Here is a 21,791-nt window from a genome sequence, read left to right on the forward strand (position 1 = left end):
AAATTTAAAAGAGATTAACTAGAGATTTGCTAGAATTATGTAATACTTCCTTGCCATCGAAGAGCCCCGGTGGTTTTAAATTTAGATTTTTCCGTCCGGCGAAAATTTTCTAAAAATAAATCCCGACATTCTAATATACTGCGAATTTAATATCAGTCGCAATTGTTTTAACACGCGCAAGTAAATGTCCCCTTATATAACAGAAAAAAACAAGTAAATCCGCTTAAATGTAACATATAGCCAATTATATTTTCACTTTTAGTAAATATCTGCCAAGTAGTATTGGAGTAACCGTTTAACGTCGATCAGGTGAAAAATGCCACTTGAAACAAACATTACTTGCACTTTTGGCGCTGCTTTCAGTACACGAACGAGTGGCTTCGATCTGCCGGCAGTTACCGCCTCGTCGAGAAATACATCTCGACAATGACAGTTCGCAATTGTAATATTTCATACAGGAGTCCTCCGTATAAAGCTGGATGTGCGAATTTACGTGGGCAAGGATAGTCGTCGGACACCGTGCGAGCGATCTCTCCGAGTCTGCCGGCGGCAGCGGAGAAAAGTTTTCTCGCGGTAAGCCGTCGGAGTGTTGAGTTAATTAATCTTTCGAATGCGATACGCTAGCGGTTAACGGGGGGAGGCCGAGACTTCAACGCGATCGTTCAGCGAGCGCGAAGTGACTCGATGCCGCTTGGAGATCCCGCGATAAAAGTGTTTCTGGTCGTAAACGGTAGCCGAGGGAAAATTCACATCGAGGTCCGCGCCGAGTTCCAACCGCGCGCGCTTGCATTGCGCGTGCAGCATTAAACCAATTAACCGCTTTAATGAGCCGTGATATAAGAGACGCGCATTACGCGCGCGGACTCACCGCGACGGATACCACCGTAGATTATAATGGCGATGGCGTATTATCGTTCCCTCCGATGGAATCGAAACGGAAAGCGGGACAAACGATGGCGGTAGATTCTTGTCTTTTCTGACNGGGGGGGGGAGGGGGCGCTTCCCTCTCATCGTCACGTCGAGATTCCATGGGACACGGCGGAAAGTTCCTCCGCTCTCGTGAGGAGTAACAAATTGCGAAGTAAATTTAATAAGTTCCTCCGGTTCTCGGAGAAAAGGAAATATCACATTTCTTTAGAAAGCTGCGTCTTTTCCCTTCTCTCTCTTTCTCTCTGTCTCCGTTTCTATCTCTCCTCGTCTTCGCGAAGTCGAGCCTTCGCCGGCGTCGATCGTTACTAACGATACTTTTCAACAACTAGTGGCTCAATAATGTACGTAGAAGAGTCGTCGCGTGTCACTGAACTTTCGTTTCGGCGTCATAGGGCGCCCGTTCGGCGAACGTTTTTCTCTCTTCACGTGCGCGACGCGACGAAATAGCGACTCCTACCGTGCGCGAAACTGCGCGAGAACTTCGTGCCGCCGCCGAACGCGAGACGCGTTTCGCGTTCAAGCGTGACACTCGGCGCGTAAAACCAAAGATCCCCATCAACAAATGTGCAGGTGATATTCTATTTGCAATTGGATAAATTACTAGTTCTAGTGTATCAAAGTTGGACGTTGGAGGTGTTTCTTTTCCCGGAGCGCACAAATAAATAACGCAGCCCCTCCCCCCTCTCATTCCCTCCCTCCTCTCCTGCGACACGAAAATAACGATCGATACGCTTCTAAAAAAAAAAAAAGAAGAAAAAACAAGAGCTCTAAAATTACGCGTCTCTAATCGCCGTCTCTAGCCTCGCAAAACAGATATACGCGCGTGGACGACAGCCGATGGCCGCCGGCGCTCTCTCCCTCGGGATTCCGCCGCTTTCTCGCCGCGCGGAAGAGGAGGAGCCGACTTTTGCGGCCCGGCTCCGCGAAAAATGCGATACACCCGACGCCGGATTGACGCCACGGCGGAATATTGGCCGCGCTATTGAGTCAGAGAGCTCACGATACATTAACATATCTAATACGCCGTGTACGCGTGCACGTACACACACACAGAGAGAGAGAGAGAGAATGCGAACGCACGCCACCACCGCGCTGTCGCACGTATACACAGACACACGCGCCGGCGCGTGCGCAAACTATGCACTCGACCGAGTCATTGACCCGCGTATAAAACACTCACACACGTAGGCGTTGCCACCCGTGGCGCGCGAGCGTGTGTTCGCTCGTCGTCTAGCGACGATGACGACGACGACGGCGGTGGTGGAAGTGGGAGTGGAGGTGGTGTCGATGATGGTGGTGCAAAGACGGGTGCACGCGCGGTGCAGCGCGCGTCGCGGTTGCGGCATTGCACGACGCGCGACCCGTCCGCGGGGATTATTTCGTCCCCTCTCTTTCTCCCTCTTTCGTGGCTTGTTGTTGTTGTTGTTATCCTTATTATTTCTGCCGCCGTGAAAACGCGCGTCGACGCGTTAGGAAACTTCCAACGAGGCTTCCCCGGCTGCATAATCCGCGGAGACCCACGGAGAGACGAGAGAGCGACGTGCGACCCCTTCTTCTTCTGCTCGCTCGCTCCGTCTCTTTCTCTCGCGTTAGAACACGGTTTCGCACTTAAACAGATTTGTACCGCGGCTTGAGCGGCAGGGGAAGGGGGGAGGATAGCGTCGTGTACGTTATACGTTTCATTATGCAATTTTCGGGACGATCGTAATCGATCGATCGAGGATAGAAGTTCTCGCCGATGGAGAGAAACTTCCTCCACCTCTCTTTCTCTCTCTTTCTCTCCCTTTTTTTTTTCTTTTTCGTTGAGACGTTCGTCTATGGTTAAGATAAGAGATCGTGGAAGAACGGTACTCGGACCGGCGTCCGTTAAAATTTCACTCACACCGCAACTTCGGCAGGTATCATCGGCACGCGTCCACTCGATAAATCTGTCCCTAATTGTTTAAACAGCTCGTGAATAAAAAAAAGAGGAAAAAAAGGACGAACACGGCACCGACACACTCTGCGCTCGATACGCGCGCTTTACATTGGCTCACTTTGCGAATCTGAATCTCGTTGTAATGAGAATTTGGCGCTGCCCGTCCGTTATAACGAAATTTGAATGCAGTTCAGAACGCAAATAGAAAACGGGTCAACCGAATGTCTCGTGAGCCTTACAAAATTGCGTACATATGTGTGCGCGTGTGTGTATTAACGCGAACCGCGTTCCTGCCGTACGCAACGCCGAGGCGGAGGAAAAGAAGAGAGAAAATGAGAAAAAATACGATCTCTACGCGTGTATACGCGAGCCAGATGTACCCGCGGCGGCGGCGCTACGGGAATCCGCGCGATTCCGCGGAGCGGATTTTCTCATTTCTCACGCACACCGACGACACCACCGTGCAGCAGCAACCGGCTCTGAGACCGACGAGAAGGCTTAGCGCTGGGTATCAATTATCGTTATTACGACTCGTTAGAAGCCCGAGTCGCTCGAAACCGAACGAAGCCGGGAATCAAGCCGCGTCATCGCACTGATAGAAAAATTTTTCGCATTTATAACTATAATATCATAACTGTAAACCACGTAGTAACATTTTTTTCTACGTATTATAGTATAGTGTCAGCGATAGTAATTTTACATGCATATCGTTACTATTATTTTTGTGATTAAAACGACAGAAAGTCGTTTGAGCTGACTTCAGAAGATAAGAAACCGAAAAGATCGGCGGGAAAGAAAAAAAAAAAAAAACCAGTTCTTTCCGAGCCTTCGACGCTGCAGCGCCGCGTCTTTCGTGAATTCGTTTCCGCGATCTAGAAACCCCTTTACTGCGACAGCGCGCGGGCTGCAGCGCGTGCGCGCTCTCCGCGTGCGATTATGAAGAAATTGGCTTTAATCGGCGGTTAACGTAATGCCACGGCGACAAAGGTGCAGCCGCTCTTACGATAATCCCGACGCGCGAAGACGCTGGAGAAGAAGCCCGGAGATACCTCCGAGGAAGACGCGAAGGCGTTCGACATATTCTCGACTCGACGAATCGGAGGAGCCGCAGGACGATCTCTCGCTCGACTCGCTCGTCATCGCTCGGTAACGCCTGTTCGCCGGCGCGCACGGGGTCAGTCAATCGCGACATCCAGAGGCCCCGAGCCGCCGCGGGAAGGGTCCGTAAAAAGCCGGGAGGAAGGGACGCGGTCAGGGCAAGGGCGGGAGACAGGGAGGGAGGGAGAGAGAGGCCCGCGGGACCCACTTGAAACCGCCTGCGAAAGACCGTAGTTGTTGACTCGCTGACTGACTAAACTAATGACATCGTTACTGACTGGCCTGGCCTTACGCTTCCCTCACCACACCGGCAACTCTCCCTCTCTCTAGGTCCTCCTTTCCCCCCCGTACCCATCGCCGAACCTCCTCCTTCCCTGCCCCTCTTGCTGCTGCTGCTCCTACCATGCACCTTCTCGGTCGCGATACCGCATCGCGCACACCGATGCACCGATGTGCACTCTCACGCGCTCGCACATTCACGCAGCCGCGCATTGAGCACAGACTGCGCTCACTGGTCGGGTTCAACGATCTCCCGGATCACTCCGTCTCGCTTTATCTCGGCCTCCTCGATCCCCGCGATCCCTCCCTCTTGCTCGTTCTCTCTCGCGATTTCTCCCTCTCTCCCTCTCTCTCTCATCGAGCAGTGCTTCCACTACTACCCCCTTCGCCACCGACACTTCATATCTCGTTCTGTCTCTTCCTGCCTCTCGTCCTTTCCTTCTGTCCTCTTTCCCTCCTTTTCTCCCACCTATAGATTCCTCCTGCTTCTGCCTGCCCTCCCTTTCCCTGTCGCTCGTTCCCTCCTTCTCTGTCTCTACGGTCGCACTGCCGCCGCCGCCGACGACGACGATGCGAGCGCAACGGCAATGCAGACGACGCCGATGCACGCGTTGGGACTGTACAGTGTCGGACGTTAATGGACTAGGGCGATGGGGAAAAGGAGCGCGCGATCGGACGTTACGCGAGACAATGCAACAATCGGAATTACACAAGCCGTTTCCGACGCTTTCGGCAATGCACGCGAGAGATCGTCCGGTCACGCCGACGGACGGACGACGAACGGTTGAGGAACTTTCAATAATGGCTTCTCATTCCCGCTCCGAAAAAGATCGACGTGAAATTCACCGAGAGTTGACACTCTCTAGACACGGTCCGAAAACACCTGTGATAAAAAGTCTCCCATCTAACGCACTTTCGCTGACACCTTGCGGTAACATAAAAATAAGAAGCATAAAACTTCAGGTCTCAGTAAGAGAGTTGCACAGCGTGCGCATCGCGACAGGGCCCGGAGTCGAAATTTTAGTCGTACTTTAAGTTTAATTTGGTTTAATTCTAATTTCTGCACCAAATCCTCAAACGGGGGAAATTATTGCCGTTTTTCCACCGCTTGAAGACTCGGTGCAGAACTAAAATATAAGTTCTGAAGGTCTCAACTGCCATTCGTAGTATTAAAAAAGCACCTGTGGTGTTCTTTGTACGCTACAAATAGGAACTTCCGTCTCCTCCTTCTCGAGGACTTAATACAGAATTTAAAATTTCGACCCGAAGTACCGCGAGTCGGAATTTGAATCCAACGTTAAAGTCTAATTCATGCTACATTAAAATCCATGTTCCGAACTCACCTTTATCGATAAAAGTGAGTTCAAAATATGGACTTAAGTCTCCGAAGGTCTACCGTCGTGTCTCCTTTGATGCTGCAAATGGGACCTTATTTTCGTCTTCTCTCCACTCGAAGACTTAATGTAGAATTTAAAATTCAAATCTTCAAGTGGCAACAACTTCCCGAATTTGTATCGCAAATAGAAAAGAAGGACAATAGAAAACCTTGGAAAGTATAACGCGGAATTAAACTCGGACTGAACGTCGGTCGAAAATTTCGACTCGGATAATCGCTATAGATGCGAAAGAATTTCGCGAACAGGTCGCTGAGAATCTGAACGCGACTCGCTACATGCGAAAGCGATGCGTGCCTCGCGCCACAGATGTGTGCGTGCGCGCGCGCGTGCGTACACCGTCGAGAGTGAGAGTCCTACGAGAGATACGCGCTCCACGGCGTCGACAGCGCCTTTTGTGCATGCACCGGCTCTCTTATATCGTGTCGCCCGCGTGATAGGATGATAGGCCGATAGTGTGTGTGTGTGCGTGCACGCGCGCATAGTGCGACGAGAGAGAGAGAGAAGGCGATCTCGCAGGGGACATGTGTAAACGTCGAAGACGAATCGCGCAGCATTTGCGGGCGTGCGTTCTACCGTTCGCTTCTACATCCGGCACACCGCACGTACAGTTACACCTGCCGCTCGTGGCGCGATATCGCTCAGCGTGGCTTAAAAGGCCGGCCCGCTTTTTCGGGGCGCATACGAAGTGACCTTTTGTCGCCGGTCGAAAACGCCCGCCTCGGTATGATGATGAATGGTGAATTTCGAGAAACGCAATAAGAACGAACATTGAACGACGAGACGAAAGAGACGCGAATGACAGGTTCCATTTTCCTTTGTTTTGTTTTCTTCGTTTTTTGTAATCTGTAGAAATTGTGTGTAATTTGATGATTTGAGGACTGAATTCTCTCTCGAGCGGTCTCACGCGTGCAGATTTCGAAAGATCGATTTTGCCCGTCGAAATTGCGACGCGGAATCGAAAGTTAACGGCGACCCTCGCGATCCTCGACGACGGACGCGCTCGAGAGACGAAAATCGCATCCGGCGAAAGTGTGACGGAATTGAGGTAGGCGCGTCAATTACGGCGCATCATGAGAAAATCACCACGTAAGTACGTGACACGGACGAAGGAACAGCCAGAATTGACCCCCGCGCTTAAAGGTCAGTGCGACGCGGTAGTAACGACTCGATAACCACCATGATTGTACATATATTGCCCATCTTATCAAACGGCGCGCCGTCGACATTAAATTCTATCACTTCCCCGCCCGCCACCTCCCTCCCTCCTCCGTCCGCTCGTCCTCGCCCTCGCTCTTCTGCATCTCGGACTCGACGACGACGACGATGACGGAGCGTCGCGTGGTTTAAAGAATCACCGATGGTTATCGTTAAGCATACACGACGAAAGATACACGATTTAAACCGAGCACATTTTGCAATAACAATCGTCTGCATAAAAATCATTCCGTTCTGATAACAGCGCTGCCATTTACTCACCGGAATGGAAAAAAAAAAAGTGAAATAGTGACTGCTTCTTCTGAAAAAGTGAGAAAAGGTAAATTCTCAGATATCAAAATATCGACCAAAAGCGACATTTTTTGCGAAATTCTGAGAGTATTAAAGCTATTTAAGCAAAAAGGTAACACTTACTTCTTGGCTTTCCAGGTTTATCTTTGGGTAACTTAACGTATAACAATTATAACGTATAATATTATAACGTATAATATTATAACGTATAATAATATAATAATACACAAAACAATAGTTTTATCAATGTCAGTTATTAAAAATAGTTAAATCAATGATATTCTCGTGTATAAGCAAAAATATCATAATATTCTTCAAAGATTTTTAATCTTGAATTGAGTGCAATATTTGCATCAATATAAATTCAATCAAATCAAGATTAAAAATCTCCTAAAAAGATTTTAATCTATCATTGATTTAAGATTAATTTTTCCCGAGTATATAGCGAGTTATTTTCAAAGAACGATTTGAAAGCTCATCACAAGGAAAGATTAAGGACATGATACGATATAACATAAGTACGCTTTCGGAGCAGTTTTATTAAGAGAGACGACGAAAATATATATAGAACACCTATATTTTACAAATGTAACGGTAGAACTTAGGAAAAAAGTAACTCAGGAAAAAAATGATCCATTTTGGACGATAGTGAACTTTTTAGTGACCTACTAAAAACAAGTGACAAAAGATTACTAAGATGGTAACGATGTAATAAATTCTTAACTCGCTTCTTTGATTGCGAAATTCGTGCATCTGAGTTGAAATTTTGTTCCTGTGTTAAACTTTTAATTCTGCTAGACACTACATAGAAACTAAGATAACAAAATAGATTAAATTTCAATTCTAACAATATAATTTACTCCTACTTTGATGTTTTACATTTCCGTTTTTGCTGTTTCAACGCCAAGGTAGGTTGTTCAAAAAGTAGCGTTAAAATTAAATTATAATTAAAAGAAAAAGTTAACGAGTGTCAGAACGATCGTCAAAGTAAGTTTTTATTAGCCTGTAGGCCACTTAAGTAGACGCGAATTATCTTGAAGAACGTTAAAGCGTTTCGACTCGGGTTGTGTTCGACATTAATACGTGTATATCCACGCTCGCTTGGTCGCGAGAACTTTGTCGACTATCGCACAAATATTTTGGCGGGCCAGCGTCGAATGAAAAAAATCGGATAAAATGTCGAATAGTCGAACCGTCGACGTTCGTCGTGCGTTCGCCGATCGTTTTATTATCCGGTCGGTGGTGGACTTATCGGAGAAAAATAGATTCGTCTTTTGCGGAATGCATCCGACGCGGTTTAAGGAGGAAGACTCCCGCGGGGCCTAATGAGTCTGCGACCGACGGTATCTTCGTTCGCCCTCGTAAACAAAAGTTTTACGGTCGGGGCGCCTACGACATGCATCATCGGCGCGACTTTTAATACATCCCGTCGGCGTGCCGGCAATAATCGTGTCAGCAGGAATGTTTATTGCCTACGGCCGAACGGCTTTTCAGAACTAGTCGGGGAATATCGTATACCCGCCGTCGCAGCCACCGAGAGCCACGCGTGGCTCTCTCGATGTCGAAACGCTAAATCGAAAGTCCCTACGCTAACGCCGCGTTTAAACACACCGGCCACTCTCGCGATGCCGGCGGAACCGAGCAACGCAACTACGACGGAGAGTTGTTTTCAGTCGTGTGCCGACTTCCACGAGAGTTTATTTACTTTTTCTTCCCTACACGAGAATACTCGAGTCACGAATTTCATAACGTCATGACCTTCGCGCACAAATCGTATCTCCTATACTGAGTTTCGGCAAAGCTTTAACTACGCATTCGCCAGGCCAAAACTGACTATCTTCACTCTACGGATATGCGAGTACATCATGATCGTCGATTATGCAGCTAAACTGTTATTTCGACAGTTTGACGTATCATATCACATCGTATTAATCCTGACAGTAATGTTAGACATGTTAGGCCTACACGCGTTTTCATTCGCTCATCCTCTTATCCACATTTTGTGCAAAAAACGCTATACTCTTATTTCCCTGTTACCGAGAAAAAAGCTCATGCAATCATTGCTATCATCAGCCTTATCCACTAACTTAATAAACATAAGTAATTTAAAAAATGCAAAGGACCAAGATTTTTACAATTTTGTTTGTGCTGCAGGCCTGAGAAGCCTATGATGTTATTCCAGCGCCAAGATCGCGGATGTTGCTCTCAGGATTAAATTCAACACGACAGAAACGGCCAGAGAGATTAATGAGTTTCCGGCTGGTATTAGCAAACATTGCTCTATCGATGCTTTAGTCTTACTTGAAGCCTCCGTCCCCTGCGCTAAACTTCATCAAAGTCTTAATTAGGCATTTGTTAGTCTAAGATTAGAAAATCTTTCTAATCTCCCGTGCATCATACCTGGATATAAATGTACATTACGACTGTTTATTCGGTTAAGCCGTCGAAACGACAGCTTAACGTATCATATATATCATATCGTATTATATCCAGACACAATGGGAACGACCCGAGAGAAAGACTGGTAAATCTCGGCTTGGCAAATGTTGCTTTATCGGAGCATCATTTTTGCTCGAAGCTTCGTGTCACTTTATCGAGACGTTATCGAAGCGTCGTCCGCGCGATCTGCAGCGTTCCGACGCGCAATTATCCGATCTTCGACAGGCCGGCCCTCGCGAGAGATTATTCGAGACTCGCGAATCGCCCATCGAAGCACCGTTTCAATTTTCGGCCGTGCTTCGCGTATCTGTGTCGTCGGTGGGCTTCTCTCCTCTTTCGGAGGAACGAGACAGCTGGCACAAGCCGCCGCTTCGTGCGAGCGGTATCTACGCTCTCGCGCGCCGGAGACTGCTTCGCGCCCGTACAGAAATAGCCTTAGAGCCCGACACGACGCCGAGACGCATATTATGCGGCGTATCGCCGAGGTGCCGCTCGGGAACGCGGTTATTTTCCCGCGATCGTTGATAGTCGCGCGCGCGTCGCGACCTCCTCTCTGCGTGCCTGTTCCCGCGACGAAAGATCAAACACTCCCGTTTCGCGAACCACTGCCGGCAAAGGATGCAAACGGGGGCGCGCTCTTTCAACGAAAAAGTGCCATTTTTTGCGAGACAAGAGAAATCAGGAAAAGGTGCGATTCGATATCCGCGCTTATCGAGCCGAAATTCGACTGATGTGATTAGACGGAGACGGCTGGCTCGAGGAAGAGATCGGCGGAGCGTCGGTAATTTGTTCTCGACTCGACGAGGAAGGTCGGAGAGGGAGAACCCTTTTCGAGATCGCGGACGATATCGATGTACTCGGGAATATTCGTCCCGGTCGGAACGAGCGTGTCCAACGCGTCGGATCTAACGCGGATCGGAGGCGCGTATCGCGCTTCGAAGAGGCGAACGACCACTTTCCAGATGCTTCAAAGTCGGCTTAATCGGTTTAACAACACCGACGCGAAGGCACAAATCGCGCCATTGTTTCAACGTGAAGCGACTCAAAGCAAATAGCATTGTGCGGCACTTCGTATTGAAACGCGTTGCGTGTATCGGAGCGAAGAAACTGGGACGGCAACAAGAGCGATAACAAAGGAGCCACTGCAACGCGCGCGTTCGCAACCGTTATAATATAGGGTGTCTCGCGGAGACGACGCTTCTTTTTTTATTTCTTCCATCGGCGAGATCGACGATTAATTCGCGACCGATCCGCGTTTGCGGCCGAAAATCGCGATGCGCCGATATCGGCGCCGAGACGAGTGTGGGATTCCGCGGGAAACGAGCATCGAATATTTGGTAATGAAACGACAAACGTCGTCGTTTGATCAGCTCTCAATCTGCTGAGCTTCGCTTTTAACGGAACGCTTAATAACAGTCTCATGCCACGTTCAGCCGGGAAATTAGCCGAGAAATTTTGTCACGTTAAGGGGATGCCATATTTGAAAACTTGACTGGCAGAATACCGATTCTTTTTCTGCAAAAAAGATATGAAGTTTCCAGAACAACGTTTATACATTTTGATTATAGATTTTCCATTAGATATTGGTAAAACAGAGAAGCACACACCAATTCAATTCATATTTATATCGCACTTCCATTAAGTAAGAACTACACGTACGAGAAATGCAGAAAAACTGGAGTGATCGTGCAATATTTATAAACATATTTTGAGGATCGTCTCTACGTTATCGATTATCAAGTTTGTCATCGGCTTAGCATCCCCTTAAATTTCCTTTCTACAATACGGTAAGAGTTAAAATGGCAAAATAGGTTCGAGATTTCAATTTCAATAACATAATTTACCCCTATTTTGATCGATGCCTTAAATATCCATTTTTTGCTTTACCGTCGAAATAGGCTGTTCAAGACGGCATTAAAATGAAATCTGTAGCATTGAAAGTTCGAGAGAGACGTTAATAAGTGTCAACGGAACTTCGAGAAAAAGTGGAACGATGTCCGATGCATTTCCCACAAGGGTAAAAAATATCCACCGCAGCTTGGCCGAAGAATCCGTATCGCGAGAAACGGATATTTCTACAGCACCTTGTACACAAAATATTCGTACTTATTTACAGTGTGACTTCGCGTGTAGACATACAGGCGAATGGCTGCACGTTATCTCGGTTTTTTCCTTAAACTTCGCGCATCGGCTTTAACCAGACTCGCGTCGTAGAATTGAACTCTACGTTGAGAAAACGTGCGATCCCACACGCGACTGCGCAAAATTTTCGTCGAACAATAATTGAATAAAAACTAACTTCTTCAGTGATGAATTTATTCAAGTCAGAGAAAAATAATTCGATTCCTTTTTAAGCGTTATTTAATATGACATCTGTTAGTCGTGCGACGAGAGTTTCTCTCCTCTCATGAAGTTTCTCATGAATCACTCATTCGTCGTTACATTTTGTGGGCAACGATCGATGTAAGAAAGAAAAGATAAACGTATCTAAACATATACACATGCATCGGCATCCATAAAGAAAGGGGGAGGAGGAGGATTAATAATCGAATGAAATCGGCGCCGAATCGTCATGAACAGGCGCATACACACGCTCCCTTGAGAAGCCATTCTCGAGAGTGCGGTACCAACGTCATCGCGGCATATGCTCGGTAATGAGTGCGCCCGATAAAATTGACCGCTAAATCTAAGACGGCGATGCTCCTCTCGATTCGCCGGGACTCCGAAGCGCGCGCGCGCGCTCTTCTCCCGTTTAACAGTCACGAACGTGACTTCCGGCTGACGACGACGTCGACGTCGTACACGGCTCACACGACGCCGGTCGTGTGCACGCGTCCTCGGGCCTGCTCTCGCTCCTTGACCAAACGGAAGGAGGCACACGCCGGCCGCTCGTGTAACAGCGCGATAGATAATAAGCGCACGCCTCCGAGAGCCGCTCCTCTCGTGCGTATGTGTGTGTATGTTGAGGTAGGTCGACGTTGCTTTCGCGTTATCCGTGGCTCGAGATCCTGACAAATTTGCACAGCCGCGTGTAACGCGCACGCACGCACGCGTGGACAAATCGATCCCACGTGCGCCTCAGACGCGAAGGATACCGCGTTCCTCGTTTACTGCACGTGCGCACGTGATCAGCCGACTTTTCTACGCGTTTCTGCGAGTTCTCCCGAAGCGGAGGGATCGATTTCAATGTCATCCACGCGGGAGGAGAGTTCCCGCGGAACGTGAATTCTGACCTCGAGAACGAGGGAGGGAAAGAGAGAGAGAGAGAGAGAAATAGAAAGAGTGTGCGTTTTCAATTGACGCCGATATATCCCGAGGTGCCGTCGTGATTTCTCAGAACGAGATGATGCGAGAAATTATTTGATCAACCTTTTCGCGCGCGCCTCCGTAATATCCGCGGAGAGAGCCAATTGTAATTAAACTATTCGCTTTTTATCTCCACACGATGTTCAGCGCGCGCATCTTCCGACGACGACGACCAGCGATTTCCACTTCTCCGCACTCGTCGTGCCGTATGATCGCGTAATTTCAACGACGACGACGCCGCTGCGGAATAATCGCCCATTGAGCGAACCCGACCCGAATCTCTCTCTCTCCGGTGCGCAATTTCGAACTTCGCTCGGAGAAGGTAACAGACGGAAGACAGCCTATTAGAAAGTATACGGCTCACCGTTGCAACTATCTCTCTACGCGACCCAACCCGTTCTCTCGCTACCTCTAGGGAAAAGAAAAAAGAGAACGGAGAGGAAACTTCCCGCCATGCACACACGTGCGCACGCATCCACCCGACACGCGCACACGTAAACATACACGCGTTTCCCGCTGCGCACGTCAGGGTGACGTATGCGTCCGAATACCGCCGGGGCGGCACGATGAGTTTCGCCGGAATTTCTCACGTTGCCGTGTAATTCCGCGCGGGCCGCATCGTTGCGGCCGCATCGTAGATAGGTGGGTAGGTAGGTAGGTAGGTAAGCTAGGTAGGTAGGTACTATATAGGTACACCCTATGGCGTGTCTCGGCCGGACGAGTTATTAACCATAAATTCGTGCCACGACCGCGCTTACTCGCGCGGGCGGTCGTCTCTCTTCCCCCCCTCTCCCTTTCTTTCTCTGTCTCTCCCTCCGAATAAGAAGTACGCCGGCAAAAGGCAACCTCCGGCCTCGCACGGTGTGCTCGTCGCGTCGCGGGGTCGTGGCTTGTCTTAAACCGAGGCATTTGCATTCCTCTCGGAGTCGACCTCAGACATTCGTGCGCTCCGAGGCAAGGTCAAAACGGCTGTCTTCCCTATCGCGCTCCCTATCGCAGATAGTCCTCGATAACAGCGCGAAAGAAAGAGAAAGGTGGGAACCATCGTAGTACTACGTTCGCGCTTCTTTTTATACGTCGTCGAGGGGTATGAAATTCACGCGAACACGCGTGAAATTTTTGTGTGTGCAATGCTTATAGAGCAAAAGGCTAAAGGCTTGCTACATCTATTGTAAGTCCGGACTGATGTACGAAAAAAGGGAATCAGCGATCCATACAATACAAACTTGAAACTTAGTTACCGGACCTAGTTTTTACCTGTGGAAAGGAGATACAGGGACGGAAAGTGAGCTAAGCCAACGAAATTTCAGTTGTATTATATAGACAGATAATTTTTATTTGTGAGAGCTAATTCGTTCTTCCATATATGCAACACGATTGTAAATAATGTGTCTTCTCGTCTCGTCTAATGCACCGCGGTCGCCACTTTATCCAAAAGCCGGCCTTGATGCTTCTCTCTCTCTCTCTCTCTCTCCCGTTGCGGGCGGCCGATTTAGGAAGGGAACGCGCCACTTCGCCTTGCCCGCTGCCTTTCTACGGAAGAACGAGTATACCCAGAACGAGACAGTAGAGCGAGTCGCGTGAGGCAGGTCAGCGACGTCGGCTCGCGAGGGGAGCGCTTCGTTTTAAACGGGCTTGATCAAGCCATTCGCATTCCTCGTAGTTCATGCGTTCGCCTCGGCCGCTCTGCCTCGCGCGCGCGTCCTTCGTGTTCACGCGCGACGATTTCGCGCGGGTCCGAATGAACGGACGAGCCGGGTAACGAGATGCGGTGGGCGACGAGAAATCGACCTCCGACGGGAGCAGAGGAGACGCTGGAATGATACCGCTCTCTCACCGATGATACCGAGAGTATCGAGCCGCCGCGTAACCGAGTACTCGCAATCATTTTTTATCATTCCGGGAAACCGCGACCTGTTCTCGATATGCAGTGCACCCACACGAGAGAGAGAGAGAGAGATTCTCGACGAGAAGCGACAGAGCACGTGTATGCGTCATCGCAGCACCGTGGCAAATTGCGCGCAAAGCTGATAGGTTATTCAAGGACACGTGGCACCACGAGAGAGCCAGCGAGAAGGCGAATAGCGCATTTTTTCTAGGCTATTGATTGCATCCGAATATAGGGTAATATTCAATCTACTTAATGGCAACACGGCCTGCGCACCGTCCTCGATTTCATCTCATCGCCGCGGCACGGGTGACGGTGAGATACCGTCGGCCGTTTCCTTTGCCTCCTCCTCCTCCTTCTCGCGCGTTTTTCTCTCCCTTTTTTCTCGTTCCACTTCTGCACCTAAGCAAAATACTCTCATTGTTCTTCACGCAGCGGTGAACCCCGTCTTCTCGGCGCGCCCGAACGCGAGAGAGAACGCGTTCCCCCGATAGGCCGACTCGCATCCTCGCCTGCCTCTTACTCCGAGAAAATGAAAACACCTCGATCGTATACGGCAGAAAATCATTTGAGCCAGTTAAATATTTTTGTCGCGACCGGCGAGGCCTCTTCTTCTCGCGAATGGAGAAGCGAGAGCAGGTAGGTTAACGATCATCATCATCATCATCATCATCATCATCATCATCATCTCTCTCTCTCTCTCTCTCTCGGATAAAAAGAAAGGAGATCACGCGCTTTAAATGCAACTCTGTAAGAGTAACATCGGGAGAAATCCACTTATCGGGGTGATTTTTATGGCGATGTTGCCTGCCTGCCTGCCCGCGTAGCGAAACGCCGTAGATTTCGAAGTAGCTACGCGCTCTAGCGAGGATCTCTCGTCGCGCAAACCGCGCGCGTGAGAAAGAGAGTTCGATTTTTCACTCCCGCCACGGGGAACGAGATTCTCTCTTATACGTGTCTGCTTTAAGAAAATATCTCTATTTTGAATAGTTCTCATTGGGTGCACACCTCGCACGAACACGAGGCTCGAGAGAGATCGATCGCATAGGTGAGAACGAAAGAGGAAGGCGAAATAGAATCTTCGATTTCTCCTCGACCGTACTCGACACCCTTACCGCTCAGCAGAGTCCCTCAGGTTAGAGCCTGGATATCTCGGTTCTCTCACTGATTAGTCTAATCTCTTTTTCGAGCAAACATGTTCTTCCCCTTCTTCTTAGGGAAAGTCTCATGCTATTATTTACTTCTTTTACCCATTTTGTAAATGATTGATTACATGAAAAATGAACAAAACGATCCGACCTCACTTTCCTGGACACGTTGAAAAAAAAAAATAGCCATTAGAAGGTTAACACAAGTACAAAATATTTTCATAATGCTTAGCCAGTGAAACGATCCGTACAACACCCAAAGATCTCTCTACTTGAGAAGCCGCTCCGAAATCGAACGGAAAGCCACGATAAAGAGCGTCGAGCGCGCTTCCGATCGCTTTTCAATTTACTTACTATCGTGGCCGCGCGGTTTACGATAGCGATAAATATGATTCAGTGCCGATCGTGTATTATCGAGCGCGGCCGCGCCGCGACCCAGAACACAGGAGGGAATCGCGCGCGCCGGCCGTAAAAAAAGAAACGCTCGAGAGCTATCCGCGCGGCTAATCAGAGTGTCGAGATTAGAAAATCGGCACGAGCGGAATAAGAAAACGCCCGTGCCTCTCTCTCTCTCTCTCTTTCTGAACGGGAGAAGATCAGTCCCGCGGTTGCGAGAGGCGGCGAACGCGAATTCAGATTGCATAGAGAAGAGAGCGCGCGCTCTCCAGCGATGCCCAGTGGGTCATGCATGGAAAACTGGAACGGTTTCATCTCCAGGCGGAAGACTCGATTTTTCACCGCCGGAGAAACTACCGATTTTTCTTTCTTTCACGATCGCGTTCGTTTCTAGGTTACAAGTAAATAAGAGCGCGCGCACCGCGTCGTCGCGAGGAATGGCCCCCCTATTTTCGCTCCGCGACATAATTTCCGTCGGCGCGAGTCAGAATGCCTCGTGTGTGCGAATTCTCGCGTACTCTCTTCTCCTCGTCTTCTCTCTCTCTCTCTCTCTGTCTATTTATCCGCACGTAAAAAAGCAGCCCGCCCTGAAGTCCGCGGTCACCGGTTTCGCGACGTCACCCGAATTTCACGACGCCAAGAGGCGAAACGGAACAGCAGCCGACGGTTTCTTTCCCTCTCCTTTTCTCTCTCTCTCTCTTTCTATCACCAATCGTAGGAAGACACGCGTTCTGCGAATAATTAAGCACGATCGCGACAATCATCGTCGTGCCGCGCGAAAATGCGGCGCTTGACGCTCGAGAGAGCAACTCATGAATGCTAAAGCCTAACTAGAGCTGTCTTACTCCGAGTCTTTTGAATTCTTTTACTCCCAGTCAAAAAGATGATCCCTGAATCTCTGAACCAGTGCGGCAAACATGATGAAAATTAAATGAACTACGATATGAAATGCAAAGGCTCTTACAAGTACATTATGAACTCAGAGCAGAGCGCACAGTGAGAAAAAGATTTCTTCGAATTTAATCAATTTTATTGCATCCAAACAAATTTCATCATTAGCATGCTCCAAAGAAACTAATGTTTCAATTAATAAGTACGATCGCCAGACTCTTCAACAAATATGTATCTTTATCTTAAGTAAAAAAAATTTGAAACGAAAGATAATTTCCTTATGAAGAAATTATTTGTTTCATTTTACATATACTTATTGTAACCAAATAATATTTTATTCGGTTAAAAGACGTTATCTCAAATAATAGCGTTCTTCCTGTCAAGTAATCGAGTTTTCTCGAATGAGACAGTAAAATTTTTACTCAGGCAAGTAATATTTCGTACATGTTGTTTCTATGAAACAGATTTCAGTCAAATAAATAGAAACGCTAAATCCAAAGAAACCTTTTCCCTGGGAGTTAATAGGGAAAAAAAAAACGCTATGAATAAATACACTTTTAAGGTAAAGAAGGCACAGCCCCTAACGCGTGATATCGCGAACAATCCGCGTTACTGTTGCGTCGCACCCGCTCCCGTGGTCTGGACGTCGCGGTACGTAAACACGTGTGGATTCGCGACGCGGCCGATGCGATCGGATTTGGCTCGCCGATAAAAATCGCGCATTATTTGTACTAAAGATCGCGCGCGGGCGATCCGCGAGGCGGGATATATCCGCGATAAGCGCGCGCCGTCGCCGTTTATCAGCAATCGAGAGATCGTATCGCGCGATCCCTGCGAGAAGGAGGAAACGACGAGAGCTACCTACTAACGACGAGCGCGACGGCCAGCACACTTTTCGCGTAAAAATCGGCGAAGCTCATAACAGCGACGCGAATCGATTAGTTCCGGCATAAATCTCCCGGGATCACGCGCGCACACCACAAACCGGCGGTTTTTAACCATCGCGCCCGCTCGCGCAACACCTATCCGAGCGCGCGCGAATGAATTCGCCGAAAGAAACGCCGACCGATGATTATTCCGGGAATCAATAACCGCGCGCCGAGAGTGCAGTGTAGGGTTATCCTATGTAACCGGGTGATAAACCTGCTTTTCCAAGCGGCGCTTTTAATTGTGCCGGGGACGACGTTGTTTTTCTCTCGCCTCGTCGTTTCGAGGGGACACGGAGTATCGCGAATGAGACGCGCACGCGACTCGTATTTTTTTACGCAGTGTACCATCGATGATAGTAAGCGACGGTAATAAGCGAGATCTCATTCAGCTGGGCCCATTGCTTCTCGGGGTTTTTTTTCGAAAACCTCTTCTTTCGCCGATTGAATTACGACAGCTCACTGTACACCGTTCTCGGTGACTATTCATGCTCATTCAGTGACTATGCTTTAATTACAGCGATTGTATGTGTCACAAGTACGTGATGTGAAGATCGTGTAATAGAGCAATATTCGAGTTTTGGACGAACCAACGCGCAAAAACAATAGTTTCAATGTATTACATTTACATTTTTTAAATATTCGCCCCACCGTTGTACAAAGCCATCAATTTTAAGTAAGAAGACAGATAGACGATGCAATATTTTGGATACGGGTGTTGAAAAATAAATCCCGGCTATGAATAATATCTCCGAATCACGAATATCACGTACGTATTTTCGAAGTTCGGAATCAAGAGAGCAGCTAAAATAAAATGGGTGCCTCTTGCAATTAAAATGAACACGGCATATCAAGGTATTGAGCTTCAAGTTAATTTTAGTGTGTCACTTAGCGGAACAACACTCCGTAATGCGGTTTCATTTCGCTAAAATTTCATCGGTTCTACGTATGGTTACGACTCGTCGCTCGGTTTCGCACATTCAATACCGAGAGGAGGTTTTTTCTCTTTTGTCACCGAAACGCACAAGAAGCAATCAGGTCCGAGACAAGGCGGATCAAACGGATAAACAACTCGTTCGAACTTACCAGGAGAAAAAGAGAAACGGATATAAATTGCAAATTACACGGCGAGAACGCGGCGGGATAAAAAATTTCGCCTACGCGAAACATTAATTAATGCAACACGCGCGCCTCGGACGCGCTCGTATTTATTCTGCCGGGTGTCGTTAAGCGGCACGCTATTTATAGCGCTAAATTGGCAGCGCGTGAATTCAAACGTTCGCGTTTTGTCCCCCGAATTCACGCGATTTGCACGCGCGTTCCCCCGGAAATCCGGCACAGGTAGGTATTAAAGGCGCGTGTACACACGTGTACCGCAAGTGCGGAGCTCTCGAGAGAAAAGTTCTCGCGACAAACCGACTCGGACATTCTTACCGTGCGTAATTACACGTTATCGGGCCACTTAATTGCGATTTAATTGGCACATCGGCCCACGGCTTAGCCGCCGAGGCAACGTGAATTTTCAAGCCCTGCTGGGTAACTCCTTTCGATTCTGCCTGAAAACGGATATTTTACGCTCTACTAATCGGTTGCGCGATAATACCGTACAATTAATGTGTCCCGATGTTAATAGACAAATTTATCGAATAAACCAGCTGGGGATTTCATATGAACGAGTAAAAATCCGAGAGTGAGGAAACACCGCACGTTCGGCGCTGCCGAAAGAGGTGGTGCGGCTGATTTACTGCGATTTACCAAAGACGTCTTGCCGTTTGCGCGAAGGAGGAGGTAGGGGGGAGACAATACTTATCGCCCGGCCTATATTTAAATTCACGTCGAGCTGTGTCACGTAAATTCGGAGCTTACTGTATCTTTCTTACACGTGCAACACGCACACCGGGCGTCCCAGATTCCCCACGCGTCTATTCGGGCACAGATCTCGTTCGATAAGCTCGACACCGACCTCTCCTTCGCAGCAAGTTCGACGTTAGGAAATTCGTCACACACTTCGCCGCGTATTCTGGACATGGCTACTTCGATGGTGCTCGAATATTATTATCGATGCTCGTAATCCCGTAAAAAACAAAAAACGTTGCCATTCGTTCCTCACAGTATCTCGCGTCGGATGCTAATGTTTCTAAAAATACGAACGATAAAATCTACCCCGGGGATACTGTAAATTTCTTAGAGTGGGATTTCACTCAAAAAGAATGTCGGCTGAGTCATTCGAATTCGAGTGATCGTTTACTTATAAAGAGTGAATATTTTCACTCGAAATTGAAAAGCGAATCTAATATATTCCGCCGTCACTCGTGCGGGATCAGAGTCCATTCCGAGCCTGAGTGAAACAATTTTCCGAGTGACACTCTCTTCGGTCACTATCTCTTCGAATGCAATTTCACTCTTTTTAAGTGAGATTTCATTTGAAGAAATATAGAAAGTATCTCGTCCCAACGCTGACGTTCCGAAAAATATGCACGACGCGACTCCTTTGAGGACACTTCAATCGAAATTGTTCGCCTTACCTGGGAGCATTGATGATCGACCGGCCCATTGCCCGTTGCTGGCGCTTCTCGACGGCAAGGCGCAGATAATCCTGGTCGCCAAGGAGGAACAGATCCTTTGAAATAATCATGTCCACCGCGTGGCTGCCGATTACAGCTGGCCGCCTCTCTCGTTCGGGTCTCCTTACTGGGCGATCCGCCGCCTAGGCAACGCAACGTAGACGACGCCGCCGCGCACGAGTTTAATTGGAGAGCCTTCACTTGCCCGGCACCGAATCACGCTCATCGACCTTCAGAAACGGCCGGCACGACGCGAACGCGCACTCCGACACGACGACGATGACGACGTTAGCATCCTCGAGAACGCGGCTCGCGATCGATGACGAGGGTCGCGATTTGACGGAAACTCGCGCCGATGGGAATCTCTCACGATCGCAAAACTCACGTCTGGTCTCTCGTCTCTTGTCGGAAGAGAGAGAGAACGAACGTCGATACCGAGAGCGGAATCCGATCGCGGCAGAGGTGGATGATCATCCACAGAGAGCGGCCCTCGCACTGCCGATGGGATCTCGAAGCCGTCTATCGCGCGACTCGATCTTAATGTCCACCACGAGGAGGAGAGACGAAGCAGCAGGACGATGAGGTGTGACTCCTCGCGGCGTTTCTTCCCCGGCGGAGAGCGCGATGAGACGATCGATCTAAGCGCAAGGATCGATCGAGTCTGATCGAGGAGAGCGGATCGCGCGAGATTCCCGGACACTGGCGGCTGGCGCGAACGCGGGGGGCGATCTCTCGGCTCGCCGGAGATAGTCGTGATAGTCCTCGAGAGGGGTCTTTTCTCGGTCGGATGTCGACGCACGCCGGAGAGAGCCCTCGAGATCTCGGCTCCGACAAAGCCGATCGGTCTTCGGTGATCGGAACTTCAGAGCCCGTCGTCCTCTTATCGCGCGGCGTGCTGCAGCTGGATTCCGCGGGTACGTGGAAGAAGGTGTCGGCGTTGTTAGTGCGGTTGATGGTGACGGTGATGATGATGATGAGGAGAGTGGCGATGCGACGGTCGCTCGACGTTGCGCTGCTCCTCGAGCGAGTATCCGACGAGCGAGATGATGACGCGCGCGAGAAAATACGGCTAGCAGGATTTTCCGTGGGTATCGAGAAGCGATTC

At 48.9% G+C, this 21,791-nt stretch overlaps 1 protein-coding gene across 1 annotated transcript in view; it reads right to left on the bottom strand.

Moving 5' to 3' along the window:
- The window catches only part of LOC106746214 (ABC transporter G family member 9), a 132,741-nt gene extending 111,844 nt beyond the window's left edge, over positions 1-20,897 (bottom strand). The window contains exon 1 of the mRNA XM_014622525.1: positions 20,648-20,897. Within this exon, the coding sequence (XP_014478011.1) occupies positions 20,648-20,757 (110 nt within the window). The 5' untranslated portion in view covers positions 20,758-20,897. The remainder of the gene's footprint in view (positions 1-20,647) is intronic.
- Between the last annotated feature and the right edge of the window lie 894 nt (positions 20,898-21,791).

Source organism: Dinoponera quadriceps, unplaced genomic scaffold (assembly GCF_001313825.1).
Source record: "Dinoponera quadriceps isolate SergipeBrazil2010 unplaced genomic scaffold, ASM131382v1 scaffold566, whole genome shotgun sequence".
NCBI classification, from domain to species: domain Eukaryota; kingdom Metazoa; phylum Arthropoda; class Insecta; order Hymenoptera; family Formicidae; genus Dinoponera; species Dinoponera quadriceps.